The sequence below is a fragment of the Pelodiscus sinensis genome, chromosome 8, assembly GCF_049634645.1.
Source record: "Pelodiscus sinensis isolate JC-2024 chromosome 8, ASM4963464v1, whole genome shotgun sequence".
In the NCBI taxonomy this organism is placed as follows: domain Eukaryota; kingdom Metazoa; phylum Chordata; order Testudines; family Trionychidae; genus Pelodiscus; species Pelodiscus sinensis.
In genome coordinates, this window is record NC_134718.1 from 60,112,352 (window position 1) to 60,126,910 (window position 14,559).

At 42.0% G+C, this 14,559-nt stretch overlaps 1 protein-coding gene across 1 annotated transcript in view; it reads left to right on the forward strand.

Moving 5' to 3' along the window:
* The first annotated feature begins 4,638 nt into the window (after nt 1-4,638).
* Nucleotides 4,639-14,559, forward strand: part of RAB11FIP2 (RAB11 family interacting protein 2) — a 50,469-nt gene continuing 40,548 nt past the window's right edge. Inside the window, exon 1 of the mRNA XM_006111382.2 lies at nt 4,639-6,504. Within this exon, the coding sequence (XP_006111444.1) occupies nt 6,152-6,504 (353 nt within the window). The 5' untranslated portion in view covers nt 4,639-6,151. The remainder of the gene's footprint in view (nt 6,505-14,559) is intronic.

Consider the following 14,559-nt stretch of genomic DNA (forward strand, 5'->3'; position numbering starts at 1 on the left):
GCCAGTTGCAGACTAACAGCCCAGCTCTGTAAGCGGCAGTGCAGAAGTAAAAGATGGCAATTCCATACCATGCCATGTTGCTACAGCCAACAGCTAGGCAGAAGTAAGGCTAGCAATATCATACCCCTCATACAATAACTTTGCAACCCCTACACAACTCTTTTGTGTGCTAGGACTACTACAATTGCAAAACTGTGAAATTTCAGATTTAAATATCTGCAATCATGAAATTTACTATTTTAAAAATCCTATGACTATGAAACTGATCAAAATGGTCAGTCAATTTGGTAAGGCCCTAAAAATTGACCCTATGTTTACTGAATTTTCATCCCTATGTTTAATATTATCTTTTGAGCCCTGACCACGCTAAAGCCAATAAAATCAGAAAGAGATAAATGAGAAGTCTGGTTTGTCTTTAGCGTTAATGAATTTGGATAAAGAATAACAATTGGTGTGACTTTAAAAATGAACAATTATTACAGAATTATAATGGTTAGCAATGTTGTGGAGAATGAGAATGTCTGTCAGGCTACGTCTACACTCATGGCTTATTGCGCAAGAACATCTTGCGCAAGTGTTCTTGTGCAAGAACTCTTGCACAAGAAAACGTCCACACTGCCATGTGCGAGCTGTGTTTTTGCACAAGAGCGCCCATGGCAGTGTGGATGCTTTCTTGCGCAAGAAAGCTATGAAGGTCATTTTAGCCTTAGGGCTTTCTTGCACAAGAAATCCCTGCTGAGCGTCCACACAGCCCTCTTGTGCAAGAGCTCCTGTGCAAGAGGGCTTATACCTGTCAAAAAAGAGCGTAGCTCTTGAGCAAGGAGCCCCCTTTACCACGCCGTACTGTAAATTTACTTGCACAAGAGCAGGCGGGCAGTGTGGACGCTCTGCAGATTCTTGCACAAGAATGGTCATAGTTGTGCAAGAAGCCATGAGTGTAGACATAGCCTTATTGTTTATAAGTGTCATAAGGTCCTCAGTTTACCTGTGTGATAAGATCCTCCCTGCCATTACAGAGTTAACTAAAAGGAGGCTGTAAGGAGGAACTCGCCAGAAAACAAAATACTGACCAAGACAAGGAAGTCTTGCCCTGTAACGATTATAGTTACAATTAAAACAGTCTTAATTCTCACGTGCACCATCTTTCTCTATTAATTCACTCTTCTACATGTGCTTGGCCCAAGAGATCAGTATTTAAATAAATCTATAGGATTCCAAGAGTTGTGGCAGAATTCTGTAATTTTCAGTAATTTTTAATACCCTCTCTGCTCTCACCCAGGGAACCGACAATGCATCTCTAATTCCACATCAGAGTTGACACTTCAGCTGCCCCAGCAAAAGAAAACACTCTCCTTTTACACTTGGCTGCTCTGAGACCATTCCATTCTTCTGTTTCATTTCCGATTGCATGCAGAACAGTACTTATTGAAGAGGATCAACACATTTGTCTGTACTTGTAGAGGTAAGCGAATTTATTGTGGCAAATAATGTATTTGATGAATGAATTTCTCTATGGTTTCTGTTTGCAAATTGAAAAGTTTGCAATTTTTGCATTATTTGGAATTGTTTGCCAGGTAATTTTGGTGAGAAATGTTTGGTCAGCAGATCACTGGTACCTATCTGCTTGAAACTTTGGATTATTGGGTGATACATGTTATTTCTGAGGGGACACAGGTTACAGGGTATACTTTTATTCCTGATTGGATGGCCAGCGCTCTTAGTGTCTGTACAAATACTCAAGCTTCAAATTCTGTTTCTGTTATCTATACTTGTGAAAGTTATAATCAAGGTGTTCACAAGATCCCAAAGAATCTTCTCCCTGCCTCCAAATCAGCCAACTTTTTGCAAAATAGCATTGCCATAGTCTTCTCATCTTACCCTTTCCCCTATGCGTTACCTATCAGATCCTCTGCTTTTTAATATCCTTGATGAATTTCCTTGACCATTCATCCCTTCATGTTCCTTATGTCTTTCCATCCCCACTTAAGTATTTGCCATATCTAAGAGATGATCACCGGAGATGATGAAGGGGGATGTAGGAGAGGCAAAGAAGGAGCATGTGTGTGGAAGAGCTGCTCATCCTGAACAACCAATGTGCAGCCTTAATTCCAATGTCAAATATATTGCACTTTAACTAATAGATATGCAGGATAATAGTTGTAATTTACACTCCAAAATTAATACCAAATTTATTACAATAAATGTTCCAATAATGAACATGGACGATCCTTTTAACTTTTTTTTTCAACATTACAAAAAATATCTTGCAGCTTACACCAACAGAAAACTACGTACACAGTGATTTATGAAGGACACACCAACCATGTTTAATCATCAGTACAAATAGATAGTCTACAGTCAGAGTTCAAGAGTACCAGTAGTTGGTTCAGTATTGGTGGGTTTGTGTTGGTAGGACATAGTTTAGCAACCAAAATGTGTCTGTCAGATATTCAGTTTAGCATCCATAACATGTCTGCATGTGTATTTAGAAATATAGCTAATATCTGTAGCACACAGAAGTCTCCTGTGGGATAATACCATTCAAATTATATACAGTAGAACCTCAGAGTTAAGAACACTACAGGAATGTTTGTAACTATGAAATATTTGTAACTATGAACAAAACATTATGGCTGTTCTTTCAAAAGTTTACAAATGAATATTGACTTAATACAGCTTTGAAACTTTACTATGTGAAAGAAAAATGTTTTTACCGTCTTAATTTAAATGACACAGGCACAGAAACAGTTTTCTTACCTTGCCAAATCTTTTTTTTTTTTATAAACTTTTCTTTAGTTTTTAGATTATATTTAACCCAGAACTCTACTGTATTGGTTTTTATTTGTTTTGTTTCTGCTATTGCCTGATTGCCCACTTCTGGTTCCAAATGAGATGTGTGGTTGACTGGTCACTTGTAACTCTGTTGTTCATAACTCGGGTTCTACTATATTTCCAAACAATTTATACTTATTTTTGCTAATTAATTTAAATTAAATGGCGTGGTGAAGGTTGGGAAATGAGATTTCAGAGTTTCTTGAAACAGACTGCAAAATCTTGAATCACAGGAGTGAAAATTTTGAAAACTTCCTTTAAAATGGCAGACATGCATGACAGGTTTGGACTAGTTGTACATCTAGACTTGTTCACCATGTGTGGACTCTGATTGCTAACGCAGAACTGGTGACATATTGGGTAGTGTCAAAATGCTAAGACAATCTGAATGATCTATATATCAAGAAATTGTATTTTAAATGTTTTTATTTAAATATGTAGCATGTCTCCTTTCAGTTGCAAGAGTTTTTTTCATAGAATTATAGAAAGAACAGATAGGGCTGAAAGGGTCCTTGAGAAGTCATCAAGTCTAGCAAACTCTACCAAGTCAGGAACAACCTATACCAACCTTGGAAGGTGTTTGTTCAACCTGTTCTTAAAGATCCAATGATGAAAATTCTACAACCTCTCCTGGAAGCTGGTTCCGGCACTCAACTATGCTTGTGTACTGAAAGTCTTTTCCTGGTATTGATCCTACATTTTCCTACTTACAGCTTAAGCCCATTATTTTGTGTCCTGTCTTCAGCAGGCCAGAAGAGCAAATTATCATTATTCTCTTGAATAAAAGTGTTCCATATATTTGAAAACTCTTAATAGACTATCTGTCCCCTACCACCCGTTTTCTTTTCTTACATTTCAAACATTATTTTAAAATTAAGCACAGCCTGGAGTCTCTCCTCTCTTCCAGAAAATGGTGCTTTCAGCTTCAACCCAAGGCTGTGTCTAGACTGGCCAGTTTTTCCAGAAAATCAGCCACTTTTCCAGAAAAACTTGCCAGCTGTCTACACTGGCCACTTAAATTTCTGCAAAAGCACTGACTTCCTACTGTAAGAAATCAGTGCTTCTTGCGGAAATACTACGCTGCTCTTTTGCGAAAAGGGGCCAGTGTAGACAGCTCGGATTTGTTTTCCGCAAAAAAGCCCTGATCGCTAAAATGGCGATCTGGGCTTTTTTGCGGAAACGTGCGTCTAGATTGGCACGGACGCTTTTCCGCAAAAAGTGCTTCTGCGGAAAAGCATCTGTGCCAATCTAGACGCTCTTCTCCGAAAATGTTTTTAACGGAAAACTTTTCCGTTAAAAGCATTTCTGGAAAATCATGCCAATCTAGACGTAGCCCAAGATATTGGGGGTGGAGGGGTAGAGGGAAGGTGCAGGAGATTGGAATTTCTTCCTCCCCTGGTTTGAAATAGGAGGCATTCGAACCCCAGCCGCCCATGCTTAGAGGACCCCTACTGCACCCCAGTGATGGCTTCTTGTGCCTCTAAAAATAATAGGGAGTTTTCTTTCTTTCCCCCTAGCCAAGATTAGGGGGCTTTCCTCTATCTTCCCACTAATAGTCCAAGGTGCCCCCTCACCCCCAGGAGCGGGTTCCTCTATTCTCCCTCTCCTCCGATGTTGGGGTGAATTCTTCTGCCCATAAATAAGGGATCCGTCTTCTCTATGACTGCTCGGGAGTCCCCCCAGGGTGAGGGGCCCCGCTTCCCCCGCAGCCAGGCGTGAGCGGGCCTCGCTCCCTGCAGCCAGGCCCGGAAGCTCCGGAGCAGGGTGGGGTTTGGCGGAAAGGCTCGGGGCTCTCAGGAGCCGGGCCGGATTGAACCCTGCCCCCTGCCCTCTGACCGCCGCGGAGGCAGCCGCAGCGGAGGGAAGGCGGAAGCGGCAGCGCCGGGCTCGGCAGCAGCAGGCCGAGCGCCGCAGACTCTGCGGGCGGAGGGGGGGCGGCGTCAGTGCGGGAAGCGAGCGCGCCGCGAGCCGCCGGGCACGCTCGTCCGTCCGCCGCCGGGGAGCCCAGCCTGGCACCGCCGCGCTCCAGGGGCCGCCCTTCGCCGCTGGGGACGGAGGCGCCGAGGCTGTAAGGGGCCGGGGGAGGCCTGCGGGGGCGGGGGCAAAGCGACCCTGGCCAGCGGCCGGGGGGAGGGAGAGGACCGCAGGGCTCCTCACAGCCGGGCAGGGAGAGGACCCCAGGGGCAGTCTGAGGGAGGGTCTGAGCGGGGAACCCTGGGGGCTTCCCAGATTTGGGAGGGGGGAGTCAGAGGGGACCCTAGGGGCTTCCCAGATTTCGGGGGGTAAGATGGTAAACTAGAGGGTTCCCAATTTTTTTTGGGGGGGGGTGGTAAAATGGCACACTAGAGGGTTCCCAGATTTGGGGAGGTAAGATGGTAAACGAGAGGGTTCCCAGATTTGGGGGGGAGGGTAAAATGGCACACTAGAGAGTTCCCAGATTTGGGGGGGGGGTAAGATGGTGCACTAGAGGGTTCCCAAATTTTGGGGGTTAATATGGTACACTAAAGAGTTCTGAGATTTGGGGGGGTAAGAGTATGCTAGGGGGTTCCCAGATCTGGGGGAGGGAGTAAGAGGAGACCCCTAGGGATTTTCTAGATCCACGGAGAGGTGGTACAAAGGGGGCTTTGCAGTTTTGAGGGGAGGACTAAGCAAGGTGATCCTGGGCTACCCAGCACCCAGTGGAACATGGTGGGAGAGGAGAGTGCTATGAAGGGGACCTAGGACTGAACATGCAGGGCTGATCTATATGGGAGGGTATGTTGGGGCTTCTGGGATGATGTGCGGTAAGGGAGGGACCAGGGAGTATTTAGCCCTGGAGGGAGTTTGCGAAGCAGAAGAGAGACAGGCTACAGTTGGTTACAAACCTTGAAACCTCATTCCTTTATTTATCTCACCCTGGGCCCCTTTCTTCTTGCAATGAGGTAGGAACAGTACATTAGAAGGCCTTGCAGGGAATGGGAAATTTTAAAGTTCAGGGTTGTCTTTACAGGAGTTGGGAGTTGGGGGGTGTTTTTTTTTAATGATGTGAGGGGGGAAAACTGAGTAAAGAAGAGTTCATTAATTGTTGTGGAAGAAAAAGAATATATGAGTGATTTTTTTCTATTTTTAAAATTAGTAATAGAACTGAAGGTGTTACTTTTTTGGAGGGAAAATCTAAGCAATGGTTAGTGTGTCTCAAAAAAACAAAAACAACCAAACTCAGTACTGAGAGAAATAACGCTGGGACTTTCATAGATATCCCTACTTTAAGTGCACTTATGCAGTAACTAGAAGATTTAGAAACTTTATTGTGTTGCTACAACTACTGAACTCTTCAAAGATGATGTTGGCAGAGCAAGCCCAGACGTGGTTCCCAACCCACGTACAGGTTACAGTTCTTCAAGCCAAAGATCTGAAGCCAAAAGGCAAAAATGGCACCAATGATACCTACACTATCATACAACTGGGCAAGGAAAAATACTCCACCTCGGTGGCTGAGAAGACCTTAGAACCAGTCTGGAAAGAAGAGGCATCATTTGAGCTCCCTGGATTACTGATGCAGGGGAATCCAGAGAAATACATTCTTTACCTGATTGTCATGCACAGGTCGCTGGTGGGCCTGGATAAATTTTTGGGACAGGTGGCAATAAATCTTAATGATATATTTGAGGACAAGCAACGAAGAAAAACAGAGTAAGTGATGTTTTGTATTACAGTTTTTTGGGTTTCTTAAGTATGTGGTTCTAGATCAGAAGCCTTATAGCTACAATAAAATTAATTGAAACTAATAGGTATAATAGATTATGTGGCTCATAAGCCTCTGTCATACAATGAGCTCTTCAAAGGAGTATCCTCATTTAAATCAGTAGGTTTTCCTGTGATTACACATGCCCATCTGGACAGAGTAGGACTATAGATAATAAAATTATCTACAATAATTACATTTTTTTTAACATTAGCTTCTTACAGTCCATTTTTTTCATACTCATCAGTTGTAAAACCATTTTCAACTTGTGCAACACAATTTAGACTATATATTTCCCAGATCTGGGAGGAGGAGAGGAAGGGGAAGTAAGTCTGAATATAGTCCAACTCAAGCAATGTCTAGTATCAACCAATGTAATGTAGTGTTAAGTGTTCATATTCTGCAAAACTGACTCTTAAATTTTCCGTATTATTTAGTGCTGAATGAACGTTGTCTAAATTAAGGTTTACCACTAGTGTACTGTGTACTTTTCTGATTAGAGTTTTAGGTATTGAGCCTGCAAACTGTTCTGCACTGCAGGCCCAGACAGAGAAGCTTGTTAGGGTAAGGTTTGGGCTTTAGCGATGAAGTGGAGTTGGTCTGTTCTTATTAGTCCAGTTCCTAGAAGTTTCTTCCACTTTAGTAGCCTTCAGCAGCAGATATTCTTTTGTTAAATAAAACTATAATTGACCAACAAATTCTGCAACTAGAACTTAAAGGAAAGAATGCAGAAGTTAATAAATATCATTTTGCATAGTATGTGTACTATATATTTAAAGACTGAGTATCCTAAGACCTGGTGAACATCCTCTTTTTTTTTTTTTTTTTTTTTTTTTTTTTTGTACTGGTCTAATTTTTTTGTATTAGGGTGTGTGTTTTTTAACTGACGTAGTTAAATTGGTTCAACCCTTGTGTGGACCCAATTATATTTGTATAGTGTGGGTTATTTTTCTAAATATACAGGAATAAATTGTATTTGTTTAAGTACCTTTGTACTGATACAGATATATCTACATTAGAGGTCATATAGCTTTAAATGGACCAGTCCAAACGAGTATAGTTAAATCAGTCTAAAAACAGTGTGGCCAAGCTGTAAGTTAGGTGTATAAATTGTACTTGCTAATTCGGCTTTAACAGTCTATAGGCCCAGTTTTACAGTTAACTCTGCTTGTGTGTAGAGGTCTGTTCAACCTGTCAGCTGCAGAATCATGGCAAAGGTTATTTTTGAATGTATTGTCTTTTTAAAGACAGGCCAAAAGAATTGCAGCTGTACCTCTGAAATAGATGCTAACACTTACAACCTTAATGGTGTGCTAATTTCTATTTCAGTTTGATTCAAACATCTTTCACTATTTCTTCAAAATTAGTTCTTAAGTGTCATTAAATGTTCTATAATTGAAATACAATTCTATAGTGATTAAACCCTGTGCTACAAACACTGTCACATGCGTACCTTTAGATTAGTCCCATTGAAAACAAAAAGGTGAAATGAAAGACAAAATAAAGCAAGACAACAGTAAATACAAAAACTTGTTTTAAGTAAATGAAAGTGGACATACATGTTCAGAAAGTAGAAAAGGTAAAATGATATGCCTATAAAGTAATCGGGAATTATTGTAAAAAACCCGCTCCTATGTTGCAATGCAACATTTTGGTATAGTAGATTTACAGCACTTTCATATCTATTTTATAATATAACTCAAAAAGTAATGCATTTTTGTTAGTCTCTAAGGGTATGTCTACACTGCATTCCTCTTTCGAGAGAGGAATGCAAATGCAGCTGAGCGAAATTTCAAATGAAGCGCGGATTTGAATTTTCCACGCTTCATTTGCATAATCGTGTCCGGGCGCTATTTCAAAATGCCGTATATAATCGAGTATAAGCCGACCCGAATATAAGCCGAGGCACCTAATTTTACCACAAAGAACCGGGAAAAAATATTAACTCGAGTATAAGCCTAGGGTAGGAAATGAGGCAGCTACTGGTAAATGTAAAAAATGAAGATAGATACCAATAAAATTACATGAATATTTATTTCAAAGAAAAACAATAACCTAGCTCTGTAAGTGGAAAAGGGGGTCAACAAAAACAATATGGTATCAAAAATACCGTAACTTTAAAAGTACAACAACCTTAGCTCAATCAGCAACCAAGCTAACACACAAGAGCTAAAATCCTTCAAAACTGGAGTTCTCCTCCTCATCATCTGTATGTCCAAACAGAGCTTCAGCTGGTGTGAGGTTATCAGCATAGACATTGTCATCATCACTGAGTTCACAGTCAGCACCATCACTGCTGTCGTTCTCATACAAAGCGCTGTCTTCACTGCCATCCATAGCATTAATAATGCCACATTTCTTGAAGGCGCGTTGCACCAGGTCCTCTGGAATCTCTTCCCATGCATCACGAACCCACTGTGCTATCAATTCTATGTCTGGCTTCCTCAGATTTCCAACTTTTTGTCAGTCGAGCTTGACCAGATGACATCCATTCATGCCACATCTTTCGCACACGGTCTTTGAAAGGTTTATTTAAACACACATCTAGGGGCTGCAATACAGATGTAAGCCCACCTGGAATAACTGCCAAAGTAACTTGAGAAGACTTTGCCAATTTTTTTATGTCATCAGATGTGTGGGCTCTGAACATATCCCAAACTAGCAATGATGGTTTTTTTCTTTAAGGTTGCTCCTGGTCGTCCGTTCCAAATTTCTTCCAGCCATTTTTTTGTTCTGTCTTCATCCATCCAGCCTTTAATATGTGCACGCACTATAATTCGTGGTGGGAATTTGACCTTTTTAGGCAAGGTCTTTCTTTTAAAAATAATGACAGGCCGCAGCTTAGTTCCATTAGCCAAACATGACAGAACGACTGTGAAATGGTTTTTTTCATTTCCTGTGGTTCTTAGTAAAATAGTTTTGTCTCCCAAACTTGCCACAGTTCTGTTGCTTGGAAGATCAAAGGTCATAGGCGTTTCATCCATATTCCCAATATCTCCCAGGTCATAGTTATGGATCCTTCTTTGTTTTATGATGAATGAATGGAATGACATCACTTTTTCATCAAGGTCTTTTGGCAGCTTCTGTGAAATCTTCGTTCTTTGCCGCAAACATAGGGCAAACCTATTCATGAAGCGGGTACACCATCCTGCTGATGCAACAAAATTTTCAGTGCCTGGTGCTTTAAATTTGTCATCTTTAGCCATTTGAAGGGCACGTAAGCGAATTCCCATGCGTGTTACACAGTAACCATTTTGACGACACTCCATAACCCATTTATGCAATTCAGTCTCTAGAGCCCCATATGAAGTCGTTAAACCACGTCAAGCTTTTTTTGCCTTTGGAATCTTTTCCAAGTCAGCTTTCATTTTCCGCCACTCCCTTACTTGTTTTTCGTCAACACTAAATTCCCTACTTGCAATACTGTTATTGCTTTCTTCTGCTCTTGACACAACCTTAAGTTTTAAACCAGCTTCGTATGACCTGCGTTTTTGTTTTGATCCAGGATTAGAAGTACCGATATTGGGATCCATTTCTAACAGGATAAAAAAAAGAATTTTTAGGATGGGGGGGCGCCAGGCCCCGTCCCTCCTTTTTGACCCCTCTTACTTCTCATAAGCCCCACTCCTTATAGAATCCACCCACTCCATCCCCTGTATTCCACATATTGTGTAAGGAGTATACAGCTCAGCGTCATAAGTGGGGTATATTGCAGTCAGTAACACAGTATGCAGCCAGTACACAGGTATTGTGGCCATTACACAGATATTGTAGCTAGAACACAGGCATTGTAGCCATAACACAGGTATGATTTAGCAAGAACACAGGCATAGATGTACTGTATGAATAATATTTTAGCTTTTTTTTTAAATGTTGCCTTGACATACATTTTAAGCAGCCACAACCCATAGCTCTTTTCCTCAGGTGTCCCGGCTTCCTAGCTGTTTTCGTGTTTTTAGCTGAGGGAAACTTGCAGATGGCAACTCCCTCTCCACATATACCATTCCCCCGACACAGAGGATAAAATATTTCCACAATCCCTGGGCAGATCCTGCTTTCCATAAGGATTTTATCCTTTCCATTCAGGCCCCTTACCTTATCTCTTCTCTTCAGCCTGCGCCGAGCCGCGCTTCTGCCTCCGGACCCGCCCCCTGCCCACAGCACAGTGACAAGCCAATCACTGGCAGTCACTGTGCAGCCAACAAGCCTATGTATGTGCGCTGTTCATCGCACATACATAGAGCTTTCAGACCTCAGAAATTGACACGAGATACTTTGATGATGAATTTACAGCGCAGTCCATAACAATAACACCTCCTGACAGATACGACAACCTGGATGCCTTAGAACCTGACCAGCGTACTCACTTTCCTCAGTTCTCGAGACGCTGACTCGAGTATAAGCCGAGGGGGGCATTTTTCAGCACCAAAAATGTGCTGAAAAACTCGGCTTATACTCGAGTATATAGGTACCCTATTTCGAAAAAAGAAACGCTGTCTAGATGCAGTTATTTTGAAAGAAAAGCCTTCTTTTGAAATTACCCTTAAACCTCATTTTATAAGGAATAAGGGTAATTTCGAAAGAAGGGTTTTCTTTCAAAATAACTGTGTCTAGACAGAGCTTCTTTTTTTGAAATAGGGTATTTTGAAATAGCGCCCAGACACGATTATGCAAATGAAGCGTGGGAAATTCAAATCCGCTCTTCATTTGCAATTTCGCTCAGCTGCATTTGCATTCCTCTCTCGAAAGAGGAATGCAGTGTAGACATACCCTAAGATGCTGCAAGACTGCTCGTTGTTTAAGTTTATTCAGTTACCCCTTTGACACTTTCAAAGTAATGCTTGAGCCATAGTATTGCAAAATTGTTTCCAGAAAATGCAACTGACACTTGATTTCTAGGATGTTATGCACTGAAGTAATAAGATCCTTGTGATAATTAAATGAATATTCAAAATTATTTTTTGTGTATTTATTGGTAGCTACATATATTTACATATTTAAGTTCGCATATATTCTGTATCTTTATAGCTCTTATTTTAAGTGTGAGAAGAAACTCCTTTCCCACGTAATATAACATGCAAGAGAATGGTGCACTCTTGTAGAGCCCTTTTGAAGTCAGTGGGGCTCCCCAAAGTTGCAGTTGTGAGCTGCAAACTACACTTCTCAGAATTGGGGACTAAGTGTAAATTTTCAAAATCAACTATGAACTATTTTCAAAAGTGACATAGGCTCAGATTTTTAAAGAACATTTTACATTTCTCAAGTGCAGACATGTACCTGCTGAGATTACCAGAAAAGCCTTCTAGGCACATTTCTGCATTTTGAAATGCCTACATACCTTGTACAATCAGGCCCTAAGACTCTTGAAAACTGGACTTAGGCTCCTAGTGCACGTAGATAGTTTTGCAAATTTTACCATTTCTACATAAACATCTGCATGCATATATGTCAGCTAGGGATACTAGATATTGCGTAATTGAATAGTTGTATAACTGCATGAAAATTTAGCAGTTACACAACTATTCGATAGCCCCCGGGGGCAGGGCCAGCTCCCAGGGAGCCCCCTGCAAACCTGCGCTGCTGCCTTGTGGCAGGTGGGAGCCAGTCTGTGAGGGGAACAAGTTTAAAAACCAGCTCCCCACACAGACCAGCCAATCAGACTATAGACAGTGGCTGCTTTACAGCATCTTTCCTTGCCCTTCCCCCACATGCTGCTACCTCTGATAGATGCAGCAGTGGGATGAGGGGGAACGCAGGGGGCACCTCAGAGCCAGTGCTGGAGGGAACTGGCTTTTAAGCTGGCTCTCCCCAGCACCGGCTCCTGCCTGCCTCCTTCTCCCCTGCTGCCTCTGTAGGAGGCAGCAAGGGGGGGCAGGCAGATCCCTGGAGCCGATAACATGGGAAGCTGGCTTGGAAGCTGGCTTAAAAGCTGGCTCTCTGCATGTATTGTCTCTAGCCTGCCCCCCTTCACCCTCTGCACTGCTGCTTCTCTATCAGAGGCAGCAGTGTTTGTGCGTGTGGGGGGGGAGGGGGAGTGGCTCCAGTGCTCGTGGGAGCTGGCTCCTGCTCCCCCCCCTTGCTGCCTCTGAGACAGAAGCAGCAAAGGGGAGGGGAATTGTGTATAAATCAACAAGATTAACCAGTTACCCTAGGCTTGTTGGTTCACCGTATATTCTACACAATGACGTCCCTAATGTCAGCATTATTTCCCATTACTGTACACTGGAGACCCAGGCATGTATGTTGCAGGAGAACAAACTTTCAGGTATATGTACACCATTGCACGCTCTCTCACAAAATGAAAAAATGGTGAGCATTCTTTTTAATTTTGGTGTATTATTATTAACATAATCATAATGTATTTATTTAACTTTTTTTGGTGTTACATCCTGTTAACATTAAACTGGCAGAAGTAGTGTTCTCAGATATGATCATTAACTGGTTGAATCAGTGGAAGTTGAGGATGCTTAACACCTCTCACGGTCAGACCTGTTGTTCTTGGCCACAAAGAATTCTGGTGCCTCAGTGCTATTTTGATTGTTTCAGAAGCACTAATAGAGTTTATTAAATTCTGATTCTGCTTTTAGGTATGTTGAACAGGCTTGTGGTATTATTACATTCAGAGTGATTTTCTTATGTTGATGTAGTGTTAACATTTCTTCCTTTGTTTGGGGATAAATGGGATCCAGTTATTTGATTGTCTTTATTGGTGATATTTCTGCCTTTTAATATATTTAATAGCTTCCTCATTCCAGCACAGCTGTGCATATGGTGCTATAAGAGACAGACTCAAGAGTCACTAGAGTATTACAATAAAGATATTTAATATTCTGCACAATGCTGAATCTTTTCAGCAATTCCCCAGTGCTTTATAGAAATAGGTATGGAAAGTGAAGGCAACCAGCTGATTTTGAATTCCTACGAAGACTGCAGGGTGTATGACATACAAATTAGTTTGTTAGTGTATTTACAAGTTCATTGCATCTTTAAGAACACATTACAGGCAAAAGTCTTTTTAATTTATATTTTTTTGTTGCCAGTTGTTTCCACTAGTAAAATGTGATTTTTTTTTTCTTTTTTAAAAATATCACTCTTAAGTAGGTACGTGAAAGTGTAAACATGTACATCAATAAACTCCTTCAAAGTTACATGCAGCCACCCAACCCCCACGCTGCTGCCTCTTTCAGGGGAAGTAGCGTGGTTGTTGGGGAGAGGCCAGTGCTTCTGTGGAGCTGCCTGCGCTGCTGCCTCTGATACAGAGGCAGCAACACATAGGGCGGGGCAGCTTGTGGGAACCGGTGCTCATGGAATTGTAAACTTGTAAGCTGGCTCTCCATGTGCTCTGGCTGCCTAAGAGCCACCTGCCCCATGTGTAAATGTGAAACCTCTGAAATTTTCAACAGTCTAAAGCAGAGGCATGGTGAGAGGACTTATACATCTTGTATTCTAATTTTTTTTTTCTGGCACAAGATTGAATGAACCTGTAATGTTCCGGTTCTTTCTGTGTTTTGGTGAGAGAGTGCCAGTCATGCTGTGGTGGTCTTGGAATTTGCCTTTCTGACCATTTGGAACTATGCTGGCATCATCAGACTCATTTCACATGATAAATTTGAATTAGGGATGTTAAGGACTTGTTGACTATCTGATAAGCAAATTCTTATCGGATTGTCAGTTGATTAGTCGACAAGTCGATTTCCCCCCCTTGCTGCCTCTATCAGATAGAGGTGGAACAGGGAGTACTTCAAAGTGGCAGTGCAAACAGCTGATCCCGGGCTCAGCTGTACAGTGCTGTCCCTTTGAAATTCCACCTTGCGACTCGAAAGGGACAGCGCCGCACAGCTGAGCCGGGGATCAGCTGTGCAGCTGCCCCTTTGAAATGCCGAGGTGGCATTCAAAGGGGCAGCACTACACAGCTGATCTCTGGCTCAGCTGTGTGGTGCTGTCTCTTTGAAATGCCACCTTGGTGTTTCAAAGCAGCAGCGCTGCACAGCTGAGCTCGGGAT